The sequence below is a fragment of the Somniosus microcephalus genome, chromosome 13, assembly GCF_052327205.1.
Source record: "Somniosus microcephalus isolate GS21.2 chromosome 13, FLI_Smic_1.0, whole genome shotgun sequence".
Taxonomy (NCBI): Eukaryota; Metazoa; Chordata; class Chondrichthyes; order Squaliformes; family Somniosidae; genus Somniosus; species Somniosus microcephalus.
The window spans coordinates 2783505-2800040 of NC_140999.1; the positions used below are offsets into that span (position 1 = coordinate 2783505).

General features: G+C 53.7%; 1 protein-coding gene across 1 annotated transcript in view; it reads left to right on the plus strand.

The window, feature by feature from the left end:
• LOC147107970 (unconventional myosin-IXb-like) overlaps nucleotides 1-16536 on the plus strand; it is a 100122-nt gene that overhangs the window by 25565 nt on the left and 58021 nt on the right. The window contains exon 2 of the mRNA XM_086005978.1: nucleotides 4353-5544. Coding sequence (XP_085862104.1) covers nucleotides 4420-5544 — 1125 coding nt within the window. The 5' untranslated portion in view covers nucleotides 4353-4419. The remainder of the gene's footprint in view (nucleotides 1-4352; nucleotides 5545-16536) is intronic.

The following is a 16536-nucleotide window of genomic DNA, read 5'->3' on the forward strand; positions in this document are numbered from 1 at the left end:
ATGGGGTTTAACCTCGTCGGGGGTGGTCTTACACTTTGGGAGCACTTGGAGGCAGAGGGAGGGGCAGTGCTGGGATTTGTTATATGGGGGGGGAGGGGGGCAGTCCTGGGATTTGTTATACGGGGGGGGGGGGGCAGTCCTGGGATTTGTTATACGGGGGGGGGGGGGGGCGGTGCAGTCCTGGGATTTGTTATACGGGGGGGGTGCAGTCCTGGGATTTGTTATACGGGGGTGGGGGGCAGTCCTGGGATTTGTTATACGGGGGGGGGGGTGCAGTCCTGGGATTTGTTATACGGGGGGGGGGGCCAGTCCTGGGATTTGTTATACGGGGGGTGCAGTCCTGGGATTTGTTATACGGGGGGGGGGGGGCAGTCCTGGGATTTGTTATACGGTGGGGGGGGAGGCAGTCCTGGGATTTGTTATACGGGGGCGGGGGGGTGCAGTCCTGGGATTTGTTATACGGGGGGGGGGGGCAGTCCTGGGATTTGTTATACTGGGGGGGGGTGCAGTCCTGGGATTTGTTATACGGGGGGTGCAGTCCTGGGATTTGTTATACGGAGGGGGGGGGGCAGTCCTGGGATTTGTTATACGGGGGGGAGCAGTCCTGGGATTTGTTATACGGGGGGTGGAGCAGTCCTGGGATTTGTTATACGGGGGGTGGGGGGGGGGGGGTGCAGTCCTGGGATTTGTTATATGGGGGGTGGCAGTCCTGGGATTTGTTATACGGCGGTGAGGGGCAGTCCTGGGATTTGTTATATGGGGGGGGGGGCAGTCCTGGGATTTGTTATACGGGGGGGGGGGGGGCAGTCCTGGGATTTGTTATACGGGGGGGGGGGGGCAGTCCTGGGATTTGTTATACGGCGGGGGGGCAGTCCTGGGATTTGTTATACTGGGGGGGGGGCAGTCCTGGGATTTGTTATACGGGGGGGGGGCAGTCCTGGGATTTGTTATACGGGGGGGCGGCAGTCCTGGGATTTGTTATACGGCGGGGGGGGGCAGCCCTGGGATTTGTTATACGGCGGGGGCTCCTGCTGTTGTTTTGCTGTAGTCCTTCAATCTGATATTGCAGTGGAGGGAATACCCGGCATTTGTTGGAACTGAGGAAGGTGAAGCTGAGATTGTGCACGACTGGGGGTTGAATGTGAGGTTTGTCTCACTGGTGGGTTCCTGGCGTTTGTCAGGGGGAGGGGAGGGGCAGTACTGGGCGGGGGTATACCATGTGTGGCAGAATTGAGTTATAACTCTCTGATCCTCTGTAAACACTGAACGTGATGTTTTGTGACTGGTTCTTTGCTCTCCCTTTTCTTTTTCTCTGCCTCAACTGTAATAAAATATAAACATTATAATTACTTTCAGCAGAGCACAAGTAAATAAAGTTTTCAAAGCCCAACTTATTTGTTTTAATTTGTAAACAAAAGAAATGAAGTAAGGAAGGACTCTGTGTCTCTCTCTGCCTCTGTGTCAGTTTGTCTGATAGTTAGTGATTGGGATGTTTACATTTTCTAACTATTAACATAACCCTGGAGATAATTAGGTTGTTCAAACTTGGCACACGAAGCCTCTAATTATCACACGATAATCACGTGAGATAATTAGAGGCTTCAAAATTCTACTAATTATCTTTTTAGAAAAATGAACTCAATTAAAATGAGGAAAGACACTCTCCTCTCTCTTTCTCTGAGCTTAATGCAATTTCTGAAGTTTATAAGAATAGACAACAAAAACTACAATACATGTATAGTCAGTGTTCTTTTTTTTTCTTATCCATGCACATTCAATATAAATTTTACCTGAATAACATTATAATTTGTCCTCTAGCATTTCTTCAAATAATTTTGAAAAACTTTTGAGCAGAAACTGCTAGAAGCTAAAGAAAAGAATTCCATTAGTATAGTTGGGTGATGGTAATGATATCCTGGGAAATTAGGTACACTGCATATTTTCAGACTGCACAATCCAAATTTAGTGCTCGGAGTCACAGCTCTGGGCAGAAAAGAACAAGTCAGATCCCTGGTTTTTGAAGGAGGCTGAAGCTTACAAGTAAGGACTTTAATGAAGATATTCAGGGACTTGCAAAAAAATTCAGTTGGTAAATTTAATTGTTAGTGATTTTTATTAAACTTTATTTTGGACATTAGAAATTTCATTTACTGAGGAAATAAATGGTACACGAAAAACATTTCAAAGTTTTTTAGTGGTTTGCGAGAACCTGGTGGCCAGATTGTGCAATGAGTTTACACAGACCAATCCCATTATAAATGTTGACATAAGAATTTATAATAGGAAAAAAGGTTGACACAAAAAGTCTGTCAAAAATGTAACAATAGGAAGTCAAGTTGTATGGACAGGATGTGTGCACAGATGTATGATTTTTAATGTAGATAGATCCCTGATCGGGTCTGTGATAATGGTGTCATTCACACTAGTGAGTCTCCCCCCTCATGACTGAGTAATTCTGATCTGCGGAGTGAGTTGGAGGCACACCAATATTGCCCATTTCCATCACACTATTGTTTTCGGCAACCCACTTGAATTTCATCCCTCCTACCATAATTGTGAGCAGGCTATTCCTCCTTGGGGGGATCACAGTCCAGCTCATTCTGGTCCTTGTCTGATATCCACACGCAAGCCCTTTTGGCGAGCAGTCACTGGATAGCAACAAATTCTGGCTCGGTGAGATCTGTGTCTACTAGATGTACTGTATTTACTACATTCCCAGTTGATAATTCACTATCCTCTTTGTTAGGGGGTGGGGAGGGGGGGAATTGGAACAGAGAGCACGGATGTAATTCAGTCTCTATTTTAAAGTTATGCATTCTGTCCTCCTTCAATTTAATAATCTTGATTGTTAAATAATGGGATGGCAGGAATGACCTATGAAGAGAGATTGGGTCGATTGGGCTTGTACTCGCTGGAGTTTAGAAGAATGAGAGGGGATCTCATTGAAACTTATAAAATTCTAACAGAACTAGACAGACTAGATGCAGGAAGGATGTTCCCGATGGTCGGGGAGTCCAGAACCAGGGGTCACAGTCTAAGGATAAGGGGTAAGCCATTTAGGACTGAGATGAGGAGGAATTTCTTCACCCAGAGAGTGGTGAACCTGTGGAATTCTCTACCACAGAAGACAGTTGAGGCCAATTCATTAAATATATTCAAGAAGGAGTTGGATATATTTCTTAAGGCTAAAGGGATCAAGGGATATGGGGAGAAGGCAGGAACAGGGTACTGAATTTGGATGATCAGCCATGATCGCATTGAATGGCGGAGCAGGCTCGAGGGGCTGAATGGCCTACTCCTGCTCCTATCTTCTATGTTTCTATAACAAAGGTTACAGCAGTTATGAAAGCAGAAAAATAAGTTGGTTGGAGCTCTGAGGTTTGTCTCCAGCACGAGCTGAGGAGCAAAATTGAGACGCTACAGCGCCGCGACTGGTGGGAGTCTGTAATAGCGTGATATGTTTACATAGAACATAGCCATTGTAACTGTGATCCTAGGAAACTATAATGGAAACGGTAGTCAGGGAGGGTGTGCATACCCAGGGTTGTTAATCTACAGATTACCAGCAGAGCTCCAGCCCTGTACCAGGGACACTGAGACCAATTGACATCAGCTAAACCATCAAAGGTACATGGGCATCATTTTTGTTTTACTGTGTATTTTGAATCTAAATTCCTGGCTTCTTGACATGTCTGAAGTATGGCCGCTGAATACTGGGAACAACTTAGGGTCAATAGAGGAGGCGGTGAGGTGGAGCTGGGTGTCCAAGCATGTGGGAACTGACTCCCTGCTTCTACATCATGTCACTGAGTGGTAGAATGTAGATAGCCAAGCATTGCCCCATGAGTTTCACAGAGGTGAGCATGTGAGCAGAGGAGGAGACTCCATCGGTACAAATGTGTTGAAGGCGTTGAGTCAGGTCAGTGTGGGACCAGCAGGGAGCAGGGCCCTGAAGAGGGACTGCAGGGGACACTTTGGGGAGGGTGAAGAGGGCGATCGGGCAGTAGAATGGTCAAGGAGGGTGAGCAGAGATCGGGAGCTCCTGCATTGTCCCTGCCCTGGGAGTGTTTGACAGGACAGTGTAGAGGGAGCTTTACTCTGTATCTAACCCGTGCTGTACCTGCCCTGGGAGTGTTTGATGGGACAGTGTAGAGGGAGCTTTACTCTGTATCTAACCCGTGCTGTACCTGCCCTGGGAGTGTTTGATGGAACAGTGTAGAGGGAGCTTTACTCTGTATCTAACCCGTGCTGTACCTGCCCTGGGAGTGTTTGATGCTGTCTGCTTCTCATGCGACCTCCCTCTTGATGACCATGAAGAAACCTTTAATAATCTCTCTCTCTCTCTCTCGCAGATTGATGGAGTCGTGCCCTGAGCACCAAGTGAGTGCGGAATGGTGAGGGGGCGACACTTGCGGCAATATGAGTATTAAAGATGCGTGCTCCGCAGATAATCGAGAGGGCAAGATCTACACCCTTCAGATTTGCCCGAGCCTCTATACTGAGAACTCTGTGTGCTGCCGCCTCCCCGCGACCAAAAATGTGACGGCTGGTGAAGTCATCCGGGAGGTGACGGGCAAGCTGAACCTCGACGCCTTGAAATGTTACGTGTTGGCAGAGGTCAAGGAGTCCGGGGGCGAGGAGTGGATCCTCGATGCCAATGACCTGCCAGTTCAGCGGCTGCTGCTGTGGCCCCGGAGGGCACAGGAGAGACACTCGCAGAGCGAAGGCTATTACTTCCTCCTTCAGGAGAGGAACAGCGACGGCACCATCCGTTACATCAACCTGCAGCCCGTGGCCAGGGAGCGGGACAAGCGCAGGCTGGTGGAGCGGGGCTTTCTGCTGCCCGAGCCACACCTGTACGACGACCTGTGCAAACTGCCCCGCCTGACCGAGGAGAGCATCCTGCAAACCTTCAAGACAAGGTTCCTGAAACACAAGATCTACACCTACGCGGGCAGCATCCTGATCGCCATCAACCCCTTCAGGTTTTTGCCCATTTACAATCCCAAGTATGTGAAGATGTACGAGAACCACCAGCTGGGGAAGTTGGAGCCTCACATCTTTGCCATCGCAGATGTTGCCTACCACACCATGCTGAGGAAGCAGGTTAACCAGTGCATTGTGATCTCGGGGGAGAGCGGTTCCGGCAAGACTCAGAGCACCAATTTCCTCATCCACTGCCTGACCGCACTCAGCCAGAAAGGCTACGCCAGTGGTGTGGAGAGAACCATCCTGGGTGCTGGACCGGTGCTGGAGGTAAGATTCCTGGAATGTTGGCGTATGATTAGACCGAGGACCTCCCAGTGTTTGGAAACTCTTGAAGCAATTGGCGGTTCACCTTTCACCTCTGGACCCAGGACTGAAATCCAGCACAGACTTGGCTGTCTGTCAGGGTCACAATGTCATAGTATGAAACAGCACAGGTGGAGGCCATTCAGCCCATCGGGCCTGTGCCGGCTCCTTGGTAGAGCTCTCCAATTAATTTCACTCCTTGCTCTTTCCCCAGAGCCCTGTAATTTTTTTCCCTTTTCAAGTATTTATCCAATTCCCTTTTGAAAGTTACTATTGAATCTGCTTCCACCGCCCTTTCAGGCAGCGCATTCCAGATCACAACAACTCGCTGCGTAAAAAAAAGTTCCCTCCTGGTTTTTTGCCAATTACCTTCAATCTGTGTCCTCTGGTTACCAACCCTCCTGCCACTGGAACCAGTTTCTACTTATTTACTCCATCAAAATCCTTCCTCAGTGAAATGACATGTGGAAACTTTCCACGCTGTTCCTAGTGAGTTCAGCAGCTTCATTCAGAGAGACCCTGAGATTGGGCAGGAAATGGAAGAATGGTCAACTGTTACAACAGGGGAGGCAGTTTTTGAAGTTTGGATCAAGAAGGTTATTGGGGCAGAGCAGAGGGCATCCTACTCTGTATCTAACCCCGTGCTGTACCTGCCCTGGGAGTGTTTGACGGGACAGTGTAGAGGGAGCTTTACTCTGTATCTAACCCGTGCTGTACCTGCCCTGGGAGTGTTTGATGGGACAGTGTAGAGGGAGCTTTACTCTGTATCTAACCCGTGCTGTACCTGCCCTGGGAGTGTTTGATGGGACAGTGTAGAGGGAGCTTTACTCTGTATCTAACCCGTGCTGTGCCTGCCCTGGGAGTGTTTGATGGGACAGTGTAGAAGGAGCTTTACTCTGTATCTAACCCGTGCTGTACCTGCCCTGGGAGTGTTTGATGGGACAGTGTAGAGGGAGCTTTACTCTGTATCTAACCCGTGCTGTACCTGCCCTGGGAGTGTTTGATGGGACAGTGTAGAGGGAGTTTTACTCTGTATCTAACCCGTGCTGTACCTGCCCTGGGAGTGTTTGACGGGACAGTGTAGAGGGAGCTTTACTCTGTATCTAACCCCGTGCTGTACCTGCCCTGGGATTGTTTGACGGGACAGTGTAGAGGGAGCTTTACTCTGTATCTAACCCGTGCTGTACCTGCCCTGGGAGTGTTTGATGGGACAGTGTAGAGGGAGCTTTACTCTGTATCTAACCCGTGCTGTACCTGCCCTGGGAGTGTTTGATGGGACAGTGTGGAGGGAGCTTTACTCTGTATCTAACCCGTGCTTTGCCTGCCCTGGGAGTGTTTGATGGGACAGTGTAGAGGGAGCTTTACTCTGTATCGAACCCCGTGCTGTACCTGCCCTGGGAGTGTTTGATGGGACAGTGTAGGGGGAGCTTTACTCTGTATCTAACCCGTGCTGTACCTGCCCTGGGAGTGTTTGATGGGACAGTGTGGAGGGAGCTTTACTCTGTATCTAACCCGTGCTTTGCCTGCCCTGGGAGTGTTTGATGGGCCAGTGTAGAGGGAGCTTTACTCTGTATCTAACCCGTGCTGTACCTGCCCTGGGAGTGTTTGATGGGACAGTGTAGAGGGAGCTTTACTCTGTATCTAACCCGTGCTTTGCCTGCCCTGGGAGTGTTTGATGGGCCAGTGTAGAGGGAGCTTTACTCTGTATCTAACCCGTGCTGTACCTGCCCTGGGAGTGTTTGATGGGACAGTGTGGAGGGAGCTTTACTCTGTATCTAACCCGTGCTTTGCCTGCCCTGGGAGTGTTTGATGGGCCAGTGTAGAGGGAGCTTTACTCTGTATCTAACCCGTGCTGTACCTGCCCTGGGAGTGTTTGATGGGACAGTGTAGAGGGAGCTTTACTCTGTATCTAACCCCGTGCTGTACCTGCCCTGGGAGTGTTTGATGGGACAGTGTAGAGGGAGCTTTACTCTGTATCTAACCCGTGCTGTACCTGCCCCGGGAGTGTTTGATGGGACAGTGTAGAGGGTGTTTTACTCTGTATCTAACCCGTGCTGTACCTGCCCTGGGAGTGTTTGAGGGGACAGTGTAGAGGGAGCTTTACTCTGTATCTAACCCGTGCTGTACCTGCCCTGGGAGTGTTTGACGGGACAGTGTAGAGGGAGCTTTACTCTGTATCTAACCCGTGCTGTACCTGCCCTGGGAGTGTTTGATGGGACAGTGTAGAGGGAGCTTTACTCTGTATCTAACCCGTGCTGTACCTGCCCTGGGAGTGTTTGATGGGACAGTGTAGAGGGAGCTTTACTCTGTATCTAACCCGTGCTGTGCCTGCCCTGGGAGTGTTTGATGGGACAGTGTAGAAGGAGCTTTACTCTGTATCTAACCCGTGCTGTACCTGCCCTGGGAGTGTTTGATGGGACAGTGTAGAGGGAGCTTTACTCTGTATCTAACCCGTGCTGTACCTGCCCTGGGAGTGTTTGATGGGACAGTGTAGAGGGAGTTTTACTCTGTATCTAACCCGTGCTGTACCTGCCCTGGGAGTGTTTGACGGGACAGTGTAGAGGGAGCTTTACTCTGTATCTAACCCCGTGCTGTACCTGCCCTGGGATTGTTTGACGGGACAGTGTAGAGGGAGCTTTACTCTGTATCTAACCCGTGCTGTACCTGCCCTGGGAGTGTTTGATGGGACAGTGTAGAGGGAGCTTTACTCTGTATCTAACCCGTGCTGTACCTGCCCTGGGAGTGTTTGATGGGACAGTGTGGAGGGAGCTTTACTCTGTATCTAACCCGTGCTTTGCCTGCCCTGGGAGTGTTTGATGGGACAGTGTAGAGGGAGCTTTACTCTGTATCGAACCCCGTGCTGTACCTGCCCTGGGAGTGTTTGATGGGACAGTGTAGGGGGAGCTTTACTCTGTATCTAACCCGTGCTGTACCTGCCCTGGGAGTGTTTGATGGGACAGTGTGGAGGGAGCTTTACTCTGTATCTAACCCGTGCTTTGCCTGCCCTGGGAGTGTTTGATGGGCCAGTGTAGAGGGAGCTTTACTCTGTATCTAACCCGTGCTGTACCTGCCCTGGGAGTGTTTGATGGGACAGTGTAGAGGGAGCTTTACTCTGTATCTAACCCGTGCTTTGCCTGCCCTGGGAGTGTTTGATGGGCCAGTGTAGAGGGAGCTTTACTCTGTATCTAACCCGTGCTGTACCTGCCCTGGGAGTGTTTGATGGGACAGTGTGGAGGGAGCTTTACTCTGTATCTAACCCGTGCTTTGCCTGCCCTGGGAGTGTTTGATGGGCCAGTGTAGAGGGAGCTTTACTCTGTATCTAACCCGTGCTGTACCTGCCCTGGGAGTGTTTGATGGGACAGTGTAGAGGGAGCTTTACTCTGTATCTAACCCCGTGCTGTACCTGCCCTGGGAGTGTTTGATGGGACAGTGTAGAGGGAGCTTTACTCTGTATCTAACCCGTGCTGTACCTGCCCCGGGAGTGTTTGATGGGACAGTGTAGAGGGAGTTTTACTCTGTATCTAACCCGTGCTGTACCTGCCCTGGGAGTGTTTGAGGGGACAGTGTAGAGGGAGCTTTACTCTGTATCTAACCCGTGCTGTACCTGCCCTGGGAGTGTTTGACGGGACAGTGTAGAGGGAGCTTTACTCTGTATCTAACCCGTGCTGTACCTGCCCTGGGAGTGTTTGATGGGACAGTGTAGAGGGAGCTTTACTCTGTATCTAACCCGTGCTGTACCTGCCCTGGGAGTGTTTGATGGGACAGTGTAGAGGGAGCTTTACTCTGTATCTAACCCGTGCTGTGCCTGCCCTGGGAGTGTTTGATGGGACAGTGTAGAAGGAGCTTTACTCTGTATCTAACCCGTGCTGTACCTGCCCTGGGAGTGTTTGATGGGACAGTGTAGAGGGAGCTTTACTCTGTATCTAACCCGTGCTGTACCTGCCCTGGGAGTGTTTGATGGGACAGTGTAGAGGGAGTTTTACTCTGTATCTAACCCGTGCTGTACCTGCCCTGGGAGTGTTTGACGGGACAGTGTAGAGGGAGCTTTACTCTGTATCTAACCCCGTGCTGTACCTGCCCTGGGATTGTTTGACGGGACAGTGTAGAGGGAGCTTTACTCTGTATCTAACCCGTGCTGTACCTGCCCTGGGAGTGTTTGATGGGACAGTGTAGAGGGAGCTTTACTCTGTATCTAACCCGTGCTGTACCTGCCCTGGGAGTGTTTGATGGGACAGTGTGGAGGGAGCTTTACTCTGTATCTAACCCGTGCTTTGCCTGCCCTGGGAGTGTTTGATGGGACAGTGTAGAAGGAGCTTTACTCTGTATCTAACCCGTGCTGTACCTGCCCTGGGAGTGTTTGATGGGACAGTGTAGAGGGAGCTTTACTCTGTATCTAACCCGTGCTTTGCCTGCCCTGGGAGTGTTTGATGGGCCAGTGTAGAGGGAGCTTTACTCTGTATCTAACCCGTGCTGTACCTGCCCTGGGAGTGTTTGATGGGACAGTGTGGAGGGAGCTTTACTCTGTATCTAACCCGTGCTTTGCCTGCCCTGGGAGTGTTTGATGGGCCAGTGTAGAGGGAGCTTTACTCTGTATCTAACCCGTGCTGTACCTGCCCTGGGAGTGTTTGATGGGACAGTGTAGAGGGAGCTTTACTCTGTATCTAACCCCGTGCTGTACCTGCCCTGGGAGTGTTTGATGGGACAGTGTAGAGGGAGCTTTACTCTGTATCTAACCCGTGCTGTACCTGCCCTGGGAGTGTTTGATGGGACAGTGTAGAGGGAGCTTTACTCTGTATCTAACCCGTGCTGTACCTGCCCTGGGAGTGTTTGATGGGACAGTGTAGAGGGAGCTTTACTCTGTATCTAACCCGTGCTGTGCCTGCCCTGGGAGTGTTTGATGGGACAGTGTAGAAGGAGCTTTACTCTGTATCTAACCCGTGCTGTACCTGCCCTGGGAGTGTTTGATGGGACAGTGTAGAGGGAGCTTTACTCTGTATCTAACCCGTGCTGTACCTGCCCTGGGAGTGTTTGATGGGACAGTGTAGAGGGAGTTTTACTCTGTATCTAACCCGTGCTGTACCTGCCCTGGGAGTGTTTGACGGGACAGTGTAGAGGGAGCTTTACTCTGTATCTAACCCCGTGCTGTACCTGCCCTGGGATTGTTTGACGGGACAGTGTAGAGGGAGCTTTACTCTGTATCTAACCCGTGCTGTACCTGCCCTGGGAGTGTTTGATGGGACAGTGTAGAGGGAGCTTTACTCTGTATCTAACCCGTGCTGTACCTGCCCTGGGAGTGTTTGATGGGACAGTGTGGAGGGAGCTTTACTCTGTATCTAACCCGTGCTTTGCCTGCCCTGGGAGTGTTTGATGGGACAGTGTAGAGGGAGCTTTACTCTGTATCGAACCCCGTGCTGTACCTGCCCTGGGAGTGTTTGATGGGACAGTGTAGGGGGAGCTTTACTCTGTATCTAACCCGTGCTGTACCTGCCCTGGGAGTGTTTGATGGGACAGTGTGGAGGGAGCTTTACTCTGTATCTAACCCGTGCTTTGCCTGCCCTGGGAGTGTTTGATGGGCCAGTGTAGAGGGAGCTTTACTCTGTATCTAACCCGTGCTGTACCTGCCCTGGGAGTGTTTGATGGGACAGTGTGGAGGGAGCTTTACTCTGTATCTAACCCGTGCTTTGCCTGCCCTGGGAGTGTTTGATGGGCCAGTGTAGAGGGAGCTTTACTCTGTATCTAACCCGTGCTGTACCTGCCCTGGGAGTGTTTGATGGGACAGTGTAGAGGGAGCTTTACTCTGTATCTAACCCCGTGCTGTACCTGCCCTGGGAGTGTTTGATGGGACAGTGTAGAGGGAGCTTTACTCTGTATCTAACCCGTGCTGTACCTGCCCCGGGAGTGTTTGATGGGACAGTGTAGAGGGAGTTTTACTCTGTATCTAACCCGTGCTGTACCTGCCCTGGGAGTGTTTGAGGGGACAGTGTAGAGGGAGCTTTACTCTGTATCTAACCCGTGCTGTACCTGCCCTGGGAGTGTTTGAGGGGACAGTGTAGAGGGAGCTTTACTCTGTATCTAACCCGTGCTGTACCTGCCCTGGGAGTGTTTGATGGGACAGTGTAGAGGGAGCTTTACTCTGTATCTAACCCGTGCTGTACCTGCCCTGGGAGTGTTTGATGGGACAGTGTAGAGGAAGCTTTACTCTGTATCTAACCCGTGCTGCCCCTGCCCTGGGAGTGTTTGTGTTGTCTCCCAGTGTTAGTATCAAACGTTCCTGGGCTCGGGAGCCATTGACCTCCATCTATCCTCTCCATTAGCAAATAAGGATTTTATAGGAACAGGAAGTCCTCTGTGACATAATTTCCTTACAGAGCTTACTGCACCAACAAAGCCACCATTGGAAACCATAGCGACCTTAATAATTCAGGACAGGAAAAAGCCTATTAAGAGTACAAAGCAGTGAGAAGCGTTCCGTTATTGAATGGAGATGGAAGTGAATACTGTACTGAAGGAATTGTCAGTACTGTGCTTGGTGTTCGTTCCTGTTTGTGTTGTAAGGGGGTGAGATTAGTCTGAGACACACTGGGTTCAGGAGGGACTTGGATTCAAGCTGCTGACGTGGGATCGCAAAAGATCAGGAGCAGGAGCAGGCTTTTCAATGGAGATTAGGAGTTAAATCCAGCCGGGAGACAGTGTCACGGCGTTAGACACCGGGCTGTGTTGTGTTCCAGCCCAGACTCGTGGGTGAAAATCCTTTTCGTCTGATGGCGAGAACCGCCTTTCAAATGAGTCGTAAAGTCGAGGCCCCGTCTGCCCCCTCAGGTGAACATAAATAATCTCATGACCATTATTTCGAAGAAGAGCAGGGGGGGAGTTCTCCCCGGTGTCCTGAGTTATTTATCCCTCAACCAACATCACTAAAAAAAAACAGATGATCTGGTCATTATCACATTGCTGTTTGTGGGAGCTTGCTGTGCGCAAATTGGCTGCCGTGTTTCCCACAATACAACAGTGACTACACTTCAAAAGTGCTTCATTGGCTGTAAAGCACTTTGGGACGTCCGGTGATCGTGAAAGACGCGGTGGAAGTGCGAGTTTTTCTTTCCCTCCTGGAATGGGCTTCTAACAGTCACAATACAGCAAACTATCCCTAATTTGGCCGATCCACTGAGGGACTTTGAGGAGACCCTGTAACTAGGGTTGCCAACTCTGCTCGAACATATTCCTGGAGGACCACCCCCCCCACCCCCGCCCCCCACACTCCCGCCATTGCCCTCCCGCCATTGCCCCCCCGCCCCCCACACTCCCACCATTACCCCCCCCGCCCCCACACTCCCACCATTGCCCCCCCGCCCCCCACACTCCCACCATTGGCCCCCCGCCCCCCACACTCCCGCCATTGCCCCCCCGCACTCCCGCCATTGCCCCCCCGCCCCCCACACTCCCACCATTGGCCCCCCGCCCCCCCACACTCCCACCATTGCCCCCCCGCCCCCCACACTCCCACCATTGCCCCCCCGCCCCCCACACTCCCGCCATTGGCCCCCTGCCCCCCACACTCCCGCCATTCCTGCCCCCCCCCACACTCCCGCCATTGGCCCCCCCCCCACACTCCCACCATTGGCCCCCCGCCCCCCGCACTCCCGCCATTGGCCCCCCCCACACTCCCGCCATTGCCCCCCCCCCCACACTCCCACCATTGGCCCCCCACACTCCCGCCATTGGCCCCCCGCCCCCCACACTCCCGCCATTGGCCCCCCACCCCCCACACTCCCGCCATTGGCCCCCCGCCCCCCACACTCCCGCCATTGGCCCCCCGCCCCCACACTCCCGCCATTGCCACCCGCCCCCCACACTCCCACCATTGCCCCCCCCGCCCCCCCCAGTCCCGCCATTGGCCCCCCCCCCACACTCCCACCATTGCCCCCCCGCCCCCCACACTCCCACCATTGCCCCCCCGCCCCCCACACTCCCACCATTGCCCCCCCCGCCCCCCCACACTCCCACCATTGCCCCCCCCGCCCCCCACACTCCCACCATTGGCCCCCCACACTCCCACCATTGGCCCCCCCCCCACACTCCCACCATTGCCCCCCCGCCCCCCACACTCCCACCATTGCCCCCCCCGCCCCCCCACACTCCCACCATTGCCCCCCCCGCCCCCCACACTCCCGCCATTGGCCCCCTGCCCCCCACACTCCCACCATTGGCCCCCCGCCCCCCACACTCCCACCATTGCCCCCCCCCCACACTCCCACCATTGCCCCCCCGCCCCCCACAGTCCCACCATTGGCCCCCCCCCCCCACACTCCCACCATTGGCCCCCCGCCCCCCACACTCCCACCATTGCCCCCCCCGCCCCCCACACTCCCACCATTGCCCCCCCCCGCCCCCCACACTCCCGCCATTGGCCCCCCGCCCCCCCACACTCCCACCATTGGCCCCCTCCCCCACACTCCCACCATTGCCCCCCCCGCCCCCCACACTCCCACCATTGGCCACCCCGCCCCCCACACTCCAACCATTGGCCCCCTCCCCCACACTCCCACCATTGCCCCCCCCACCCCCCACACTCCCACCATTGGCCACCCCGCCCCCCACACTCCAACCATTGGCCCCCCGCCCCCCACACTCCCGCCATTGGCCCCCCCCCCCCACACTCCCACCATTGGCCCCCCCGCCCCCCACACTCCCACCACTGGCCCCCCACACTCCCACCATTGCCCCCCCCGCCCCCCACACTCCCACCATTGGCCCCCCCGCCCCCCACACTCCCACCATTGGCCCCCCCGCCCCCCCCACACTCCCGCCATTGCCCCCCCCCGCCATTCCTGCCCCACCCCCACACTCCCGCCATTGGCCGCCCAACACGTCCATCCTCGCGACGCCCCACAGCCAATCGGAAAGCGAATAGACTCTTTATTATCCGATTGGATGATCAAACATCCTTCATTTATATGTCTAAAGTTGTTATAACCAATAAACAAAAGTGTTAAAAGACATTTCAAAAGCCCCACAGTTTTGTTTATCGCTTCCGATGATTTTTCACCCTGGGTTTTTGCTGACCGCAGGCTCCTGGAGAATAGTCTTTATTCCCGGAGATCCCCGGACAATCCTGGGGGGTTGGTGATCCCAACCTGTTACTGGGCTTCAGGCGATGACTGCTGGCCTGAGGCTTCTCGCTCAGTCCTGTGTTTTCAGTTCTCTCTGATCCTCCTGTAAAAGGCCAGAAAGCAGAAGATGTGGTTGGTGGTTGGTTTGTGTGGGGGAGGGGTTTCACAGGCCGCACACAACTCTCCTCGGCTCGGAGGAAGAAAGAAATTCCCTTCCTGTTTTTATTCTCTGTACAGGAGCCCAGTGTTGGGTCAGCTGACTGTCCTCTTGCAGAAGGAGGCCCCAAGTCACTCAGCCCCTCAGGCTCCAGCCTTCACTCTCTCTGCAAACAGGCCCGTTCACACAGCTTGGAGCAACAAATAAACTTGCAGTGTGGGGACACGAGCACTCGGTTACTGCTGTTAATCTTCAGTGCAGTGAGACTCGAGAGGTCTCGCCCGTAGACACTGACTCTCACTGGGGTACGGGTTCCACAGGCACTGACTCTCACTGGGGTACGGGTTCCACACACACTGACTCTCACTGGGGTACGGGTTCCACACACACTGACCCTCACTGGGGTACGGGTTCCACACACACTGACTCTCACTGGGGTATGGGTTCCACACACACTGACTCTCACTGGGGTACGGGTTCCACAGGCACTGACTCTCACTGGGGTACGGGTTCCACAGACACTGACTCTCACTGGGGTACGGGTTCCACAGGCACTGACTCTCACTGGGGTACGGGTTCCACACATGCTGACTCTCACTGGGGTACAGGTTCCACACATGCTGACTCTCACTGGGGTACGGGTTCCACAGACACTGACTCTCACTGGGGTACGGGTTCCACACACGCTGACTCTCACTGGGGTACAGGTTCCACAGGCACTGACTCTCACTGGGGTACGGGTTCCACAGACACTGACTCTCACTGGGGTACGGGTTCCACACACACTGACTCTCACTGGGGTACGGGTTCCACAGACACTGACTCTCACTGGGGTACGGGTTCCACAGACACTGACTCTCACTGGGGTACGGGTTCCACAGACACTGACTCTCACTGGGGTACGGGTTCCACAGACATTGACTCTCACTGGGGTACGGGTTCCACAGACACTGACTCTCACTGGGGTACGGGTTCCACACACACTGACTCTCACTGGGGTACGGGTTCCACACACACTGACTCTCACTGGGGTACGGGTTCCACACACACTGACTCTCACTGAGGTATGGGTTCCACAGGCAGTGTTTGTTGGGGTCATTGAGTGTCAGCGCTTGTTTGACTGTGGGGAGCATCACCACTGAACCCGATTGTGTCCTCACTTGGGCCGACGCCCTTTCGACCAGGACTCTCTGGATACTGATCAGGAGTGGGAACCCTGGCTGTTTTCCCTCCTCCCTCTCTGCACACTGAGGCCGATTGTAGGCCCGACTAACGGAGATCAGCTGACTGAGCAAGGGCTGAGATGGGATCTGGGCCTTCCTGTTTTGGCCTGAGATTGTGAGCGAACTGGCGAATACTCCATCTCCAAATCATTACGTCATTTCTTTGACTGCAATGCAGTTGAGGTGAAGGATTGTCGATTGTACGAAACTCTTCTGTTCCAACAGTGTGTTTGTGGTTTGTTGCTTGGTTGGGGGGAGGGGCAGTGGAAAGCTCCAGCAGTCGTGTGGCCTCCAGCTCTGTAACTTGAGCTCATCCAAAACTCTGCTGCCCCGTGTCCTAACTCGCACTGAGTCCCGTTCACTCATCACCCCCTGTGCTCACTGCCTCGTGTCCTAACTCGCACCCAGTCCCATTCACCCATCACCCCCTGTGCTCACTGCCCTGTGTCCTAACTCACACCAAGTCCCGTTCACCCATCACCCCCTGTGCTCACTGCCCCGTGTCCTAACTCACACCCAGTCCCGTTCACCCATCACCCCCTGTGCTCACTGCCCCGTGTCCTAACTCACACCCAGTCCCGTTCACCCATCACCCCCTGTGCTCACTGCCCCGTGTCCTAACTCACACCCAGTCCCGTTCACCCATCGCCCCCTGTGCTCACTGCCCCGTGTCCTAACTCACACCCAGTCCCATTCACCCATCACCCCCTGTGCTCACTGCCCCGTGTCCTAACTCACACCCAGTCCCGTTCAC